Here is a 14,360-nt window from a genome sequence, read left to right on the forward strand (position 1 = left end):
CCTTTCACGAAAGCTTACCCTGGGTTGGAAGGGTGGGAGACACTGGAGGGTGCAAGGAGCTAGAGAAAATGGAGGTAGGAGCCACGCTCAGAGATCCTTGGTCATTGGAATGAGGAAGGAGGCAAATATTAATCCCAAATCCATGCTTCTGTAATGGTACTTTCTCTTTGCGGTCCCACACACAGGTCTGAACGGGCCGCACGCGTGCTCTTGGGCGAGGCCGGGCGAAGAAGCCCAGGAACCGACCGAGGCGTCTCGGTTTTTTCTCGCTCAATGTCGAGCGTCTCCTTTAATAGGCGGGACCAGAACCGGCAGGAGTCCCCGGCTTTGTACGTGTCGGAGGCGGAGTTCCCGGGCGGCCCTTGCAGCATGGCCGCCGGCGCCGCCGCCGCTTTAGCGTTTTTGAGTCAGGAGAGCAGAGCCCGGGCCGCGGGAGTTGGGGGGCTGAGAGCCTCCGCTCCAGTCACTATGGACAGTTTTTTCTTCGGTATTGAGAAAGGAGGGGATGAGGGTAGTGCTGGGGCAGTCAGAGACAGGGCTGAGCAATAGGAGTGCAGATGGATGCCCTACTTGGTGGGGGAAGAGGGTATCGCACGCGGCAGTAGAAAGGGGCGGCGAGACCGCTGCCTCAGATGTGCAGGGCGGGCCCAGGGCCAACTGCCCCAAATGTTCCGGAGAAGTGAGAGAAGAGGGCGTGTAGATGGCGGTCACTCCATGGCTGCATGGGATGGGAGGTTGTTGAACCCCCCCACACACACACACACACGCATACTCAGGTACACTCGCACTGTTACCTCTTCTAGGCTGTGAGCTCTCGGGCCACACTCGCTCTTTCACCTTCAAAGTAGAGGAAGAGGATGATGCAGAGCACGTGCTGGCTTTGACCATGGTGAGGGACGGTTGTGGGGGATGGTGGTGAATAGCTGGACCTGAGCAGGCTACTGGTGGGCCTCTAACGGTTCCCCTCAACCCCCCGTTTACTGGGAGTCCCCTCCGCCCAACTCCCACGGGGGGTGGCTTCCTTGGCCAGGTGATCCAAGGACCCCTGAGGCTGGGCAAGTTCTAGGATAGCTACTTCCCCTTGCTTGGGGAGACCCCAAGGCCCTGTGTACCCTTCCCAGCTCTGCCTCACTGAGGGGGCCAAAGATGAGTGTAATGTGGTAGAAGTTGTGGCCCGGAACCATGATCACCAGGAGATTGCTGTCCCTGTGGCCAACCTCAAGTTGTCCTGCCAACCCATGGTGAGTTCCCTGGCCATACCTTGGGGATGGGGGTGGTAAGGAATTGAGGACTTCAGGACTCATCACAAGATGGGGTGGGCCAGGAGCGGACCAGGCCTTCATTCTTTTCTTCTTCCCAGCTCAGTTTGGATGACTTCCAGCTCCAACCACCTGTAACCTTCCGCCTGAAGTCAGGTTCTGGCCCTGTGCGGATCACTGGGCGGCACCAGATTGGTGAGAGTCCTCTTCTTTGCCTCCAGTGGGCTCTCCATCAGGTCTCCCTCCATCCCACACGCTTGGCCCATCCCAGCCTTGTCTCCCAGTGTAGCTCCCATAACAGGTTCTGCATGATGTGTCCTCCACTTTCTGTCCTACTCAAACCTCCCTCCCTCATGGAACCAGTCCAAGTTTCTCCACTTCCAGTGACGTGGACTCCTTTGGCTCTTTGTCACCCAGTTTAGTATCTGAGGTTCTTCCCATCTAGACCATATGCTCTGGGAGACCAGGGTCCCTGCAGGCCTAGCACCACAGTGTATGAATAAGTGACATAAGGTATGAAGGGGGTCTGGCTTTAACAATCTCCTCCCTTTATTACTTGTGTGTGTACCAGTTACTGTAAGCAATGACATTTCCGAGGAAGAAGAGAGCGGAGAAGAGGGGAGTGAGGAGGAGGAAGCTGAGTTGTGCTCCATCCTGCCTGCCAAGAAGCAGCGGGGCAGGCCCTAGCACTCCTTGGTGAGTGAGAGGGAGCCGAACCCAGCAGGGTCTTGGGGGTTGGGGGAGCAGGTGCTGACCCCTTATCTGCTCTCCTCAGGTCAGCTAGCTGCCTGCCATACATGCCGTGCACCACGTTGCTGTACAGTAATCAAGACTTTTAAATATCTTCTCCGTTGAAGAGGAGGGGTGGGTTGGGGCATCTTGGGCTGGTGCTAGGAGAGAGGGGGGTCCCATTCTCCATAGGGCCCTGGTCTAATCTTGTACCACGCCTGGGTCTTCCCTTTTCTCCAGGAATGGGAAGAATTCTTAACTTCTGACCCTCTCCCCACTTGCCTATAAGGTTGGAGGTCAGCATCTGAAGCCCAGGACTACACATTTTTAATGCTTTTTATATTTTTGGATAAAGGTTGCAATAAAGTGGTGTGGTTGTTTTGCAACTCATTTGTGTGGTTTCTTCCCCTGCTGGGGTGGCATTCCCCTAGGGACCACCAGGTGGCACTGTGGCAGCACTGAGGGTGGCCTCAGGCCTCAGGGAGGGTGAGGAAATGTGGGATCCTGCTATCCTCAGGGCCCTGAGGCCAGGCCAGACCTAGGCCCAAACTGCCTTGCTAGAAGGGGACCTCCCGACTCCAAGCCTATTCTCAGTTCCTTCAGGTGGGGGAGGGCCATCCCAGGAGGTTATCAGCATCCAAACAAGGGGTCTGGGCCTCTGTCAGCACTCAGGCTGATGGGCAGGGGGGCAGATAAGGGGACTTAAGCAGCCCGAGGAATGTGCATCTCAGGCCCCATGAGGGGGACCGGGGTAGCGCGGAGGCTAGTCTTTGCTCCTCCTTCCAGTCTTGCAGGCTGTCTCCGAGTTGATCATGGCCCTTAGAAACCTGATTCCGGGGGCCAGATGGAGGGGGCTGGCCAGATTGGGTGACAGGGAAACCAGAATCCGGGTGGCCTGGCATATGGGGGCAGAGACGGGCCCCTGGGATTCAGCCTCCTGGGTTAAGGGGTTCCTGCTCCCTGCACACTGCCTGGTCTGGGGGTCTCTGGTGCCTGGAATCATCTGGTTCTGGGACTTGGCTGCTACGATGCCAGGAAGAAAAAGGGATATACATGGGGTGAGCATGAGTGTGTATGTGACCAACTCCGGGGTCAGCAGTTCAGCAGCTGTGTTGATGGGGGGGGTCTCAATGCCCCACAAACAAACAAACAAATAATAGGTTACCTCCTGAGACAGCCTGGGGCCAGACATGCTGAGGATGGACAGAGAACAGTGCCTGGTGGGGCCAGGCCCACTCCCTCCCACACTGGCTGCTGGGCAAATGAGTGAGCAAGTGGGAGGGGTCCCTAGATAACCAGAAGGGGCTGGTATTGGGGTAGGTGAGGTAAACTTTAGATAGAATGTCCCCACAACAAGGAAAAGCACTCCCACTTCAACATACATCCCTAGAGGAGGTTCCCCCTTCCCTGTCGTGAGGAGCAAAGGTCCAGTTTTTAATCCCCTTTTTCCATAAGTTGAGGATAAAGGAAATGATCCCTTTGTATGTTGCGGTGAGCAGGGTCTCAGGTCCCTTTCTACTCTCCAGGAGGACTTTCCTGAAGTGCTGCCACCGGGAACCAGGGTGGAGGGGGCAGCCAGGCTTGAGACCATTCATCTCCCCGCGGCACTGGGTCTGCAGGGAAGAGAATGGGGGCTGGCGCCCTCTGGTGGACGAGGTTGAAACCGCCCGTGGCCGTGCCGCTACCCCACGACTTCTGTCTAGTGACTCTAGGCATGCAGGAGCCCACGTGCCCAGCAAGCGGTCGGGGCCCCCGAAGTTCAGGCGGAAGGAGAGGGAATAAGTTACTAAGGCTGACTTCATTCATTCATTCATTCATTCATTCATCATTCACTGGAAGGGCTCCTCTGATAGAGCGCTTCCCTTCCTCCTCTCACTTATAGCCTCCAAAGTCCTTGGTACATGAGAGGTTGGAGGCGCGCGAGACCCGCTGGGTGCAGCGAAAAGTCTTCTCTTGGGGAAAGCTGATCCAGCTACCCCCTGAGCATGGCCCGCCCCAATATTTACCCCCCGCGACGCCACTGATGGCTCATTGTGTGCCTTGACTGTAGTCTTTGTGGGTCTCCCGCGGCCAGGGCTGGCGCCGAGCGTGCTCCTGCCCGCAGTGGGGGCCCAATCCACATCTGCCCCTTCGTCCAGGAGTTTTCCAGCCCCACCGGGCGCCTCACGGACAGTGTTGGGAATTGTTTTTTCTCCCTCCTCGCTCCTGTTTCTCCTCGATCCCCATTTCTGCCCCATCGCGCACAGTAGGAGCGCTGATGTGCGCTGAGGAATAAAGGTGTACGCCTTTGTGTGCAGACCGTTGGAGGAAAGACAGGCCTGTATTTGAGGGACGAAGAGGGACGACTCCCAGACGAGGGCTCGAAGTGCTTAAGGCTGTCTCGACGATTTGCATTTGAACGGTCGCGGAGAGTGCGCGGTGCTTTGAACGCCGAGAGCAGGAGGCGCGTGGTGGATCGAGCGGCAGTCCCAGCGGCCTGCGCCGGCTAGTGTGGATTTGAGGGGCCCGGGGTGGGCCATGGGGTGAGGGATACGTTTGGAAAGAGGCTGAAGTTGTGTGTTTGGGTACCGGCGAGGGCGTGTTTGCGGAGAGGCTGTTTGTGTTGGCGAGGAGTGTGTGTTTGTGTTTGCGGGAGGCGAGGCTGTGTGTGTGTGTGTGTGTGTGTGTGTGTGTGTGTGTGTGTGTGTGTATTTGTGTTTGCAGAGTGTGGGGGAGGCCGGGAAAGGTGGCCGAGCTGTCACTCAGCGATCAGGTTGACAGGCGCTCCCTCATCAGGGCCAGGGAGCTCTGATTGCAGATTCGAGGAAACAAAATAGCAATTGTAATTACGGGGCTTTGATAAGATAAAGGAAGGAGAGAGCTGGCCAGGAGGCGAGCAAGCGAGCGAGGGAAGGAGAGAGAGGCCTGCTGGGGCCCCAAAGGAATATTTGCATCTGTCACTCACAGGGGGTGCCCGGCAGTACCCCCTGGCCTGATGCGGGTGTCCCCATCTGCCCCTCTCTGTAGACATGGACTTTTGGGGAGATGAGAATAATTCCCCCAAATTATCCAGGATCCAGTTTAGGGAGAATTCTCCAAATGTACTGGAATTTTGGTCCTGTAAAGACGAGGTTTAGGTGTAAGACTGAAACCCTGGCTTCCATGATTTTAGGCCCCAGGATGCCCATATCTGAGGAAGAGAGAGGACGGTGGGTTAACATCATTGAAGTTCAGCCCAGGGCCTTCAGAACCTTATGGGGACTCCGGAACCCCAGGTTGAACCCTGGTCTGAGCCAGGTGCTCTGGCTTCTACCACCACTCCAGGGAAGGGCAGGTGCCCAGAGTGACTTTGGACTGTGCACACTAAGGAGGGACTGAATGCCCTGACCCCTGCCTGGGTCCTGCTCCACGATTTCTGAGACTTTTCAGAGGGCTAGGTCCCTGGTGGGGAGAAGGCCCTTCCCATCCTCTGTTCTCCATCTCTCCACTCATCACGTGTTAATGCATGCAAATAAACTTTTTCAAGGATTTACTATGCGCAGGCATGAGGTTAAGACGGTGAGCATCCTGCCTGCTTGAAGCAGTGCAGCTGGGGAGGTAGACACTCAACAGGTAGCCAGCCTGTAGGCCTCTAAGACAGAGAAGTAAAATAAAGGAAAAGGGCTGGTTGGGGCTTTAGGCACTGGAGCCCACCTCACCTGTTGCCCCCTCTAATGGACCCACATCCCAGTGGCGTTGAAAGGAGATGGTGCAAGCCCAGCCTTGAGCAAATACAGTGCTCAATAAATGGTGGTGCTTATGATTATTATCTGTTGGGGCAAGGGGGTAAAGGCAAGTCTCCTTGGGGGAAGTGGCAAATGTGCTGAGGTCTAAATGCTCAGCCAGTTTCCCCATCACTCATTCATTGAATACTAACTGCAGAACAACCCTGCCCAGCTCTGTGCCATGAGCTGCAGATTCCGAGCTAGTAAGACATGGTCCTTGCCTGGAGGTCTGTGTGGGTAAGAGCCAGCTGAGTGAACAGACTCCTGAGGGGATAATAGGTAGGCTCAGGAAGTTTACCTGAGAAAAGATGAGATCTTGGAACAAGTCTTCTGATTCTGTTTTCCCATTTGTACATTGCTCAGTATTAGCTTTATGACTGGAGGTGGGGAAAGGTGGGGCACAGAGAAAGGCGAGGTAGATAGAACTTGGCTGAGATGCTGGATGAGGGCCTGCCTACTGCCTCTGGTCTAATGGCTTCCTGGGACCATCCAATCCCTTCAGCCCAACCCCCAGAGACATGATTGGGGCAGAGGGGGCAGTGAGGCAGGGGAAATCCAGTGAAGGGAGAAGCTGGGCCGGGCATCAGTGGCTCCACCTGCTCTTCAGAAGTACCAGGGCACCTCTGCCCACCCAGGCTGCTCCCAAAGAAGCACCATGGCGCAGGGTTTCCAGCAGCGCCTGGAGGAAAGGAATGAGGGGCTGGGAAAGGCTTAGACAAGTCCCTACCTCCTCCTTTCGCTCTTCCTCCACCCCAGCTGACACAAAGCTTCAGTCCCTGTCCAGTACACAGTAGGTGTGTAAATACCTGTTAAGTGCACAAATAATGGGACTCTAGAGGGAACGACTAGTGGCCTGGGTCCGAGTTTCTTCCCCAGGAAAAGCAGCTGAGAGCAGTTATTTTGCCCCATCTACCTGTTGCATTGGGGGGGCAACAGGGACTGCGCGTCCTTGCCAGCGACCTCTGGGCTCTCTCACAGAGGTGGGTCGTTGTTCCGTTGTTTCTCCCAAGTTTCAGATGAGCGAACGCACGTGTGTGTATGAGTATGGGGGGGGTCAGAGGCGGGAGTGATGGTGATATTGGAGGGGTGAATTCGGGGACGGGGTGATGGTGATAATGGTGCGGGAGGAGGAGAAGGCCTTTTCGGAGACTGAGCAAGATAGGAGAAACCCGCAAGGCGGAGTACTCAGCAGAAAGACGGGGAGTCGGGTCCCCGTCGCACATGCACTCACTGCTGGAGAGCCGAGTGTACAGCCGTTCAGTCCAGTGTCAGCGGCCACTTCCCGGGGGCAGGCCCAGCGGGAGCGCACAGTAGGTGGCTCAGAGACCCGCCGTATAGGCTGAGGCGTGAGTGAACCCGGCCCCACCGTGGAGCCCTGGCACTTTCGGACTCGGGCGCACCGGTGGTCCAGCAAGCCCCTGCCAAGGGTCTCGGGACTCCATGGAGCAAGCGGCCCGAGGCGCCCCCCATCCCCGCGTGTCCAGACCCTAAGAGCGCGCGAGGGGACAGGGCAGGGATGGGGGAGGCGCCCACCCGGCCGCCCCCGCCCCTCCGGCGGGTCCCCAGACCCCTCCCCTAGCCCAGACCCCCAATCCCAGACCCGCCGGCCGCCCCGCCCCGGCCGCCCCGCCCCCGCCCCGGGCTGCGTCCGGGCCCCAGCTCCCAGTCGGGGGCTGCGGGCTCCGGCCGCCCGCCCCGCGCTCCCCCCTCGCGCCCGGTGCGGCGCCCCCCGCCCCCACCCCTCCCCCTCCCTTCCCACCTACTCACCCACCCTGCCGGCCCGTTACCCTCCGCCTGCTCCGGATCCTGAGCAGCCAGCGGCCACCGGCTCCGGCAGCTGCGTTGAGCGACTCGGCGCGGCGCGGCCAGCTCGACCTTCCACGGGACCCGCGGAGCCGCGTCGGCATCGCCGCTAGGCTCCCGCCCTCGAGCCGTCCTCGCTCGCCGCCGCCCTCGGCTCGTGCGTCCGCGGCCGCTCGCGGGCCGGCGTGATCCCGCCGGGGCTCCCCGCGCTCCCTGGGCCGCGCGCCATGGGCAGCCCCCGCTCGGCCCTGAGCTGCCTGTGAGTACCACCGCCCCGTCCCCGCTGGCTGCGCGCCGCGCCCCTCGCTCACCCCGCGCCCCTCTCTCCCGCCCGCTTTTGTCTCCCACAGGCTGTTGCACTTGCTGGTTCTCTGCCTCCAAGCCCAGGTAAGGCGCACTACACGGAGGCGAGGGCCGGGGCCAGCGGGGTCGCGGGTTGGCCAGGTCAGGCAGGGGCGCGAGGACCGACCCTGTGGCCAGCGCGGCAGGGCTGGAAGGAACCTTAGAAATCCAATTCCGAGCTACCCTGAGTTGGAAGCTAAGGAACAGAGAGGTAGTTCCCTGCCCAAGGTCACACAGCCAGTGAGTGGCGAGGCTAGAACCCAAGGTCTGGGTATCCAGTGCTGTCTCCCACGCATCCTAGCCAGGTTGGGGTGGATGGAGAATACCACCGTAGGCAGCCACACCTGGCCGCCGAGGAAGGGGGTAGTCCTGGCATTCGTTGTCAGAAGTCGGGGTGACTGCCACAGGGACCCTCTGCGCGGCTCTAGGGGGAGGCTTGTGGCGGGTCTGGCCGAAAGATCAGGTGCCTACGCCCTCACCGCACTCAACATTTGCTCCGTAAATTTGTCTTTATAAATGTCAGGGGTCAGGCAGCGCTGCCTCCCTACTTAAAAGCGCCCTGCTCTTCTAGGAAGGCCCGGGCGGGGGGCCTACGCTGGGCAGGGAGCTGGCTTCCCTGTTCCGAGCTGGCCGCGAGTCCCAGGGTGTTTCCCAACAGGTGGGTCCAGATCCTTCCCCATCCCGGGGCTCATCCATACTAGGCTGGGTCTGCCCGACTTTCCTGGGTGGGGGCTGGTGGCCTGAGCTGGCATGTTGGGGGGACCCCCAGCCCCTACCAGCTGCCTGGGGCAGTGGAGGGGGGTGCAGGGCGATGGGGGCCACTCGGGCCCCTGGGCAGAGTAACATTATAATGGCGTGTTGTGTATTTTTCAATTTCCTAAAGGTAACTGTTCAGTCCTCACCTAATTTTACACAGCATGTGAGGGAGCAGAGCCTGGTGACGGATCAGCTCAGCCGCCGCCTCATCCGGACCTACCAGCTCTACAGCCGCACCAGCGGGAAGCACGTGCAGGTCCTGGCCAACAAGCGCATCAACGCCATGGCGGAAGACGGCGACCCTTTCGGTAAGGCAAGCCGCACTGTGGGTAGGGTAAAGGTAGCTTGTGGGACATGCCCTCTTCCCCTCCCTGGCTTGATGTGACTGGACTCACCAGCCCCATCTGTGTGGGCCAGGGGCCTTCAGCATCCCCAGCTCAGAAGGCAAGGAGTTAAGTAAGGCAAAAAAGAATTTTGGGGGTCAGCCGGAGAAGAGAGGGCTGGGGAAGGGACCTCAGGGAGTACTTGGCCCACAGGTGCCCCTTCCCTGCCCAGCAGATGAATGAATCCAGGAATTTCCCCTTACACCTCCCCCTTTCATACACCTCTCCCCAGCTGCAGGTGGAAGCAGAGGGTTCAGGGGGAGGAGGCCCAGGTTTAAGGGAAGCTCTTGAAAGAGGATATGTCGCCAGGGCCCACAAAAGGAGAGTGGGAAAGAGAAGGGAGAGAAGTCCCCCCAACTCTCCTAGCTTGGGGGGGGGGGGTTGCTGTGAACCTTTAAATGCTTTGATCAGAAGGGTCAATTACACATGGGGACTAGGCTTGGAAAGGGGCCCTCCCTGCTCCACTTACCCAGGAACCTACTAGGTCTGTCAGAGCAGGGCTCCCAGCTCCCACTGGGGTGGTGAGTATAGGGAGCTACTGCGGGGTGGAGAGGCTGGGGACTGATTGATTTCTAAAACATTCAATATTCCTGCCTTGAAACAAGGCCAATTTCCAGAGTCCTGGATGTACCAAGAGAAAAGCAAGCCCTCTGGGCGGCTGGTGTTGTTTTTAGAGAGTGATTATTGTGAGTTTAAAAACCTTTAAATAATGACCAAGTTAAACAAGCATGAAAGGAGAGGGGAAGACTCTATTAAAATGTAATAAAAAGGTGAGGCATTTTAAGAGCTAAGAAGAAAAATGAAGAATGATATAAAACAGAAAAAGAACGAGCCTTTTTTCAGATGTGAGTTTGAAAAGAGTTGCAAGTCTGTAAATGTTAAAAAAGAGGTTCAAGATTGTTCTCTATGAATCTCTGGAGAGACCCCCGCGTCTGGCAGAGCGATTAAAACTCTTCTTACTTTCACCTTTTTTAACATTTCCTGAATACTTTCTCCTCTTCTCGAGCCAGTTTGGGGGATCGAGTATGTCTCGCTGCATTTTTTCTGCGTCGACGTAGCTGACTTCCCTTCAAAGCTGGAGAAGGAGACATAATTTTCCTGGGATAAATCTGTCACTGGGTGGAAGAATAGGTTTGAAAATGTTAAGCTTTCCAAAAGCCCAGTCGAGAAAGCCGCTGTAAACTGTGGCCCCAGCTCCCCAGATCCTTCCAGGAAGGAGAGTGGGGGCTCTTGGCAGTGGGGGTGGGGAGGGCCTGCCCGGTGGCCCAGCTTCCCCGCTGGGCTGGCAGGGCCAGCCTACCGTCCCTTTGTCCCTCCAAACTGGCTGCTAGCTGCCCTTCTCAGCTTCCAAGGAAAGGGAATGAATGCCTGGCTTCTTCTGGGTTTGCTCCATTAGAGCAAATGGTCCAGATCCTTGGGTTTTGGGGAGGGAAGAAGAGGCTAAACGGGCCATGGGGGATCTCGTCTTCAGACACCAGAGGTTTGGTCCCACTTCTCTCCTTACCACGTATAGGAGGCTTCTCAGACATCTTGGTCCCTTCCTGCCCAACAGGAGTAGGAGCTGGAGGGCCTAAGAGCAGAGGCCTCGGGTGTACAGCCAGCACAGGAAGAGTCTGGGAAAGAACAGCAGAGAGGTCCCAGCTGCTTCCTTATGGGTCCCAAGAAGGGACAGAGGGGCCTACTCCATCCCTGTCTGCCCCATTTGACCAGAATCCTCTGAGTGGGATTCTCTCTTGCCCTTCTCCCGCCAGTGTTCTTCCTGGCCCTTAAAAGCAGCTGCTCCTTGCTCTGGAAGGCAGACCAGAAGAGGGATGAGCAGACTGGCTGGGTCCAAGAGGAGGTGGGTGGGAGGAGAGGTGACAGCTGCATTTCCCCGGGCTGACTTGGAGCCAGACTGGGGACTTGGCCACTGGGTCCCAGCTCAGTGCTTATGTGAAGGGGGGTTAGTCACAGGCTGGGCATTGAGGGTTGCCTTGCTAACCTTGGTGTCCATACCCTCCTCCCCATTAGTTTCAGGGACAGAGAAGTTGCCACCTTGTCAGTGCAGGCTGGGAGGCAGCTCTGGGGAGTCCCAGAACTGCTTTCTCAGTGAGGGAAGAGGCTGGGCTCTGCAACAGGGAGGGCAGCAGACCCAGCCCCTTCTGTCCCATCCCAAAGGGCTAAGTCAGCCCTCACTCCCTTTTTGGGGACAGCCTCAAAGGGAGCAGTTATACAGAGAGTGGACAGGGATGAGCTTTTGTGGCAAGTTGGCTGTCTGAGGGGAGGAGAGAAGGGGAAGAAGGCACAGAATTCAGCTCCCTGTCTCCTGGCTCTCCAGACTGAGAGGCAAGCCTGATTTCTCCTCTCCTCACCCAAAGAAGAGGTTTGGTCACTGGGGTGAGAAGCTCAGCTGTGATGCAGGTTGAAAGAGGAAAGACCATTGAGTTGTTGATTTCTGGACACTGTGGCTGGGGATTGTGGTGACTGGGCAGCACGGGGAAGAGGCAGGACCCTCCCAGCTAGTGTCTGAGTTCTGGGAAAGCAGCATGCTATGGGCTGTGTTAGGGAGAGCTGTCCCATCCCTATCACCTTCTCCGCAAGCAGAGCAGGGGTGGGGGTGGGGGATTGGTCAAGGCTGTTAGAACCCAGGTACCAGAAACAGGAGAGAGTGCTTTTCCCTTTGGCCTCAGGATTGGAGGTCACCACTGCACCCAGATGTTTCTAATGATCTGTGAGGCATGTGCTCATAATATTTTGAGTTGTAAGTATCCTCAGAGATCTTTTGATTCTCAGGAGAACGCTATTCATGAAGCCTCGACATAAAAGTCATTACTGTCTGGTTTTAAAAGAGGGTATTTTAATTTGATGGCCCCAAGAACACTCTGCAAAACCCAGTTGGTACACCATGACCTCATGCATCCCCCTCTATAGACCCAGGTGAGGGGCCTGAGGCCCAGAAAGGGGTCTTGACCAGAGTTGTGCAGCATACTAGTAGCTGGGCTGGGGCTAAAGCCTAGTAGCTGGGCTGGGGCTAATAGCTGGGCTGGGTACTGGCCCTTGGAAAAGTTGCTGCTGGGACGTGACAAGTCTGTAGGCCAGCTGGGTTAAGGACCTGGGACAGTCGGGGTCAGGGAGCTTCCAATAACCTCCAGCCTCTGTCCCCAACAGCAAAGCTCATTGTGGAGACAGATACCTTTGGGAGCAGGGTTCGAGTGCGAGGAGCTGAGACGGGCCTGTATATCTGCATGAACAAGAAGGGGAAGCTGATTGCCAAGGTGAGGCCCCAGAAAGAAGGGGAGCCCTTGGGGCCTGGGGATCGAGCTGGGCTGGCTGAGCTCCTCCAGGATCTCAACAAGGTGGGCAAAGAGACACAGGGCCACCTTAGGGTTACCTAAGGATTGGGAGGGGGAGGGGAGGGAGAAGGAACCTGCTTGAGAGATGAAAAGCTATAAAGGCAAAGGAGGAAGAAGGAAGGCTAGGCAAGGGGCTGGGAGGAGGTTGGTAAATTCCATATATCTTTTTAACAAATCGCCAAATTGCTTTGCTATTATGTCCAATTACATGGTACCAGTATTTGGAATGTTCAGCAAGCCGCAGGCCCAGCCCATCGGCCCAGCTCTGAAATGGCCCCATTAGTCACGGCTCCTCTCCAGCCTCAAGCTCCCCGCTTGCTTGTTGGGCTTCTGGGGCTCAGTGTCTCCTCCCAGGCCTCCCCTCCCCCATAGGGTGGCTACCCTGGGGCCCCACAGCCAGAATCCTGAGGTGGGCAGGTGGGGAAACGGGTGCTAGCCGCTCTGGCCAGACTCATGGGCAGGAGGCCAGGGCAGGCAGGGTCTGGGCCCCCTCTCTGCCTCTCTGTGTTGGGGCCCAGCCCCTCCGTAGATGGCCATGTGTCACTGCTGCCCAGGAGGACAGGAAGTTGCCGGGTGGGCTGCGAGTTGTGAGGGATTAGAGAGCGGGTGCCCTGGGCAGGGGGTGGGGCTGCAGCTCCTGCCCACCCTGCCATCTGCTGGGGTGCCCACCTGCTGTCTGGGGCCGCCTGCCCTCTGCCTCTGATGGGGGGGCTCCGGACAGAGCCCAGTAATGCCGTGTCTGGCCCCCCTACCTGCAGAGCAACGGCAAAGGCAAGGATTGTGTCTTCACGGAGATCGTGCTGGAGAACAACTACACGGCCCTGCAGAACGCCAAGTACGAGGGCTGGTACATGGCCTTCACCCGCAAAGGCCGGCCCCGCAAGGGCTCCAAGACGCGGCAGCACCAGCGCGAGGTCCATTTCATGAAGCGGCTGCCCCGCGGCCACCACACGACCGAGCAGAGTCTGCGCTTCGAGTTCCTTAACTACCCACCCTTCACGCGCAGCCTGCGCGGCAGCCAGAGGACTTGGGCCCCCGAGCCCCGATAGGCGCCTGCCCGGCCCCTCCCGCAGCTCCCAGTGCAGAGATTTCCATCTTGAGGGAGCACAAACAGAGAAACTCAAGCAAGATGAGGTCTGCGCTACTGAAGGCTGGGGAGGAGCTGGGGGAACCCCGGGTTCTAGTTGTTGATAATTGTTTGCTGTTGGTTTTTTTTGTTGTTGTTTTTTTTAAACAAAAGAGAGGCTCTATTTTTGTATTCCACTTGGCTGTGGTGTCTTCTTAACTCTCAGGAAGGTCGGTTAGTGGCCCAGAGTGGGATTGGGGGGCTGTTCCCAGGGAGTTGGGGGGCTTTTTCTAGTCCAGCAGAGGTGCTCATGGGGCCCCAGCACCTGCAGGGCAAGCTGGCCAGGCAGCCAGGGACTCCACTGTACCTCCAGGTGGGGGGCAGAGAGGAAAGGGTCAGGACTTAGGTCATGTGTTTTAAAGGTGGGTGTCAGTGGGCATAGGTTGTGTATTACTTGCTATTAAATGACTGAAATATTTATTTAACTTTCATATTAAAAATGTGTGTTGGAGAGTGAGTCCTGTAGTCAGCCTCCCTCCCCCTGCCCCACTCCAGCTGGGGGTGGGGTGGGGGCTGGGAGATGCAGCAAATCAGGCACCAGTTCTGACTGTAAACTCCCTTCAGTTTAAGGACTCATACCTGTCAGCCGCCCTCATCATTGTCTCTGGAGGGGTTTTCCTGGGAGGATGGAAGCAGGGAAAGGAACAAGAAGAGGCTCTTACCTGTTCCCGGGATCTTTCAGAAATAGACTTCCAAGCTTTTTTACAAGAGTTATTGCTAACGCTTCCCCAGGCTGCCTCTGGGCCAGGAATGATGACTGCTAGGACCAGAGCTTCTGTCATGGATATAACGAGTCTAAAAAAGCGCCTCTCTGTGTGTGCCTAGGTCTGGGTGGGAGACAGATCAGACATGCCAGAACTGGCTCCAGAAAATGAAAGAAAAGAGCA

The 14,360-nt window shown here is 57.3% G+C and overlaps 2 protein-coding genes across 3 annotated transcripts; both read left to right on the top strand.

Moving 5' to 3' along the window:
• The first annotated feature begins 328 nt into the window (after positions 1–328).
• On the top strand, positions 329–2,374 carry NPM3 (nucleophosmin/nucleoplasmin 3). 2 transcript variants are annotated; one of them, XM_019724962.2, is made up of 6 exons: positions 329–487; positions 804–889; positions 1,122–1,241; positions 1,361–1,454; positions 1,831–1,955; positions 2,035–2,374. In XM_019724962.2, exons 1-5 carry the CDS (start codon positions 370–372, stop codon positions 1,944–1,946), a joined length of 534 nt encoding a protein of 177 aa, XP_019580521.1. In that variant the 5' UTR covers positions 329–369; the 3' UTR covers positions 1,947–1,955; positions 2,035–2,374. The 2 variants fall into 2 exon arrangements, with proteins under 2 accessions (XP_019580521.1, XP_019580522.1); XM_019724963.2 differs by having other exon boundaries at positions 2,229–2,374.
• Positions 2,375–7,505: 5,131 nt separating this feature from the next.
• FGF8 (fibroblast growth factor 8) lies at positions 7,506–13,580 on the top strand. The gene is made up of 6 exons (XM_019725128.3): positions 7,506–7,793; positions 7,885–7,921; positions 8,448–8,534; positions 8,760–8,940; positions 12,163–12,269; positions 13,106–13,580. The coding sequence occupies exons 1-6, from the start codon at positions 7,762–7,764 to the stop codon at positions 13,394–13,396; spliced, it is 735 nt and encodes a 244-aa protein (XP_019580687.1). The 5' UTR covers positions 7,506–7,761; the 3' UTR covers positions 13,397–13,580.
• Positions 13,581–14,360: the final 780 nt, after the last annotated feature.

Source organism: Rhinolophus sinicus, chromosome 15 (assembly GCF_057876585.1).
Source record: "Rhinolophus sinicus isolate RSI-liver-muscle chromosome 15, RSI-T2T, whole genome shotgun sequence".
Classification (NCBI taxonomy): Eukaryota; Metazoa; Chordata; class Mammalia; order Chiroptera; family Rhinolophidae; genus Rhinolophus; species Rhinolophus sinicus.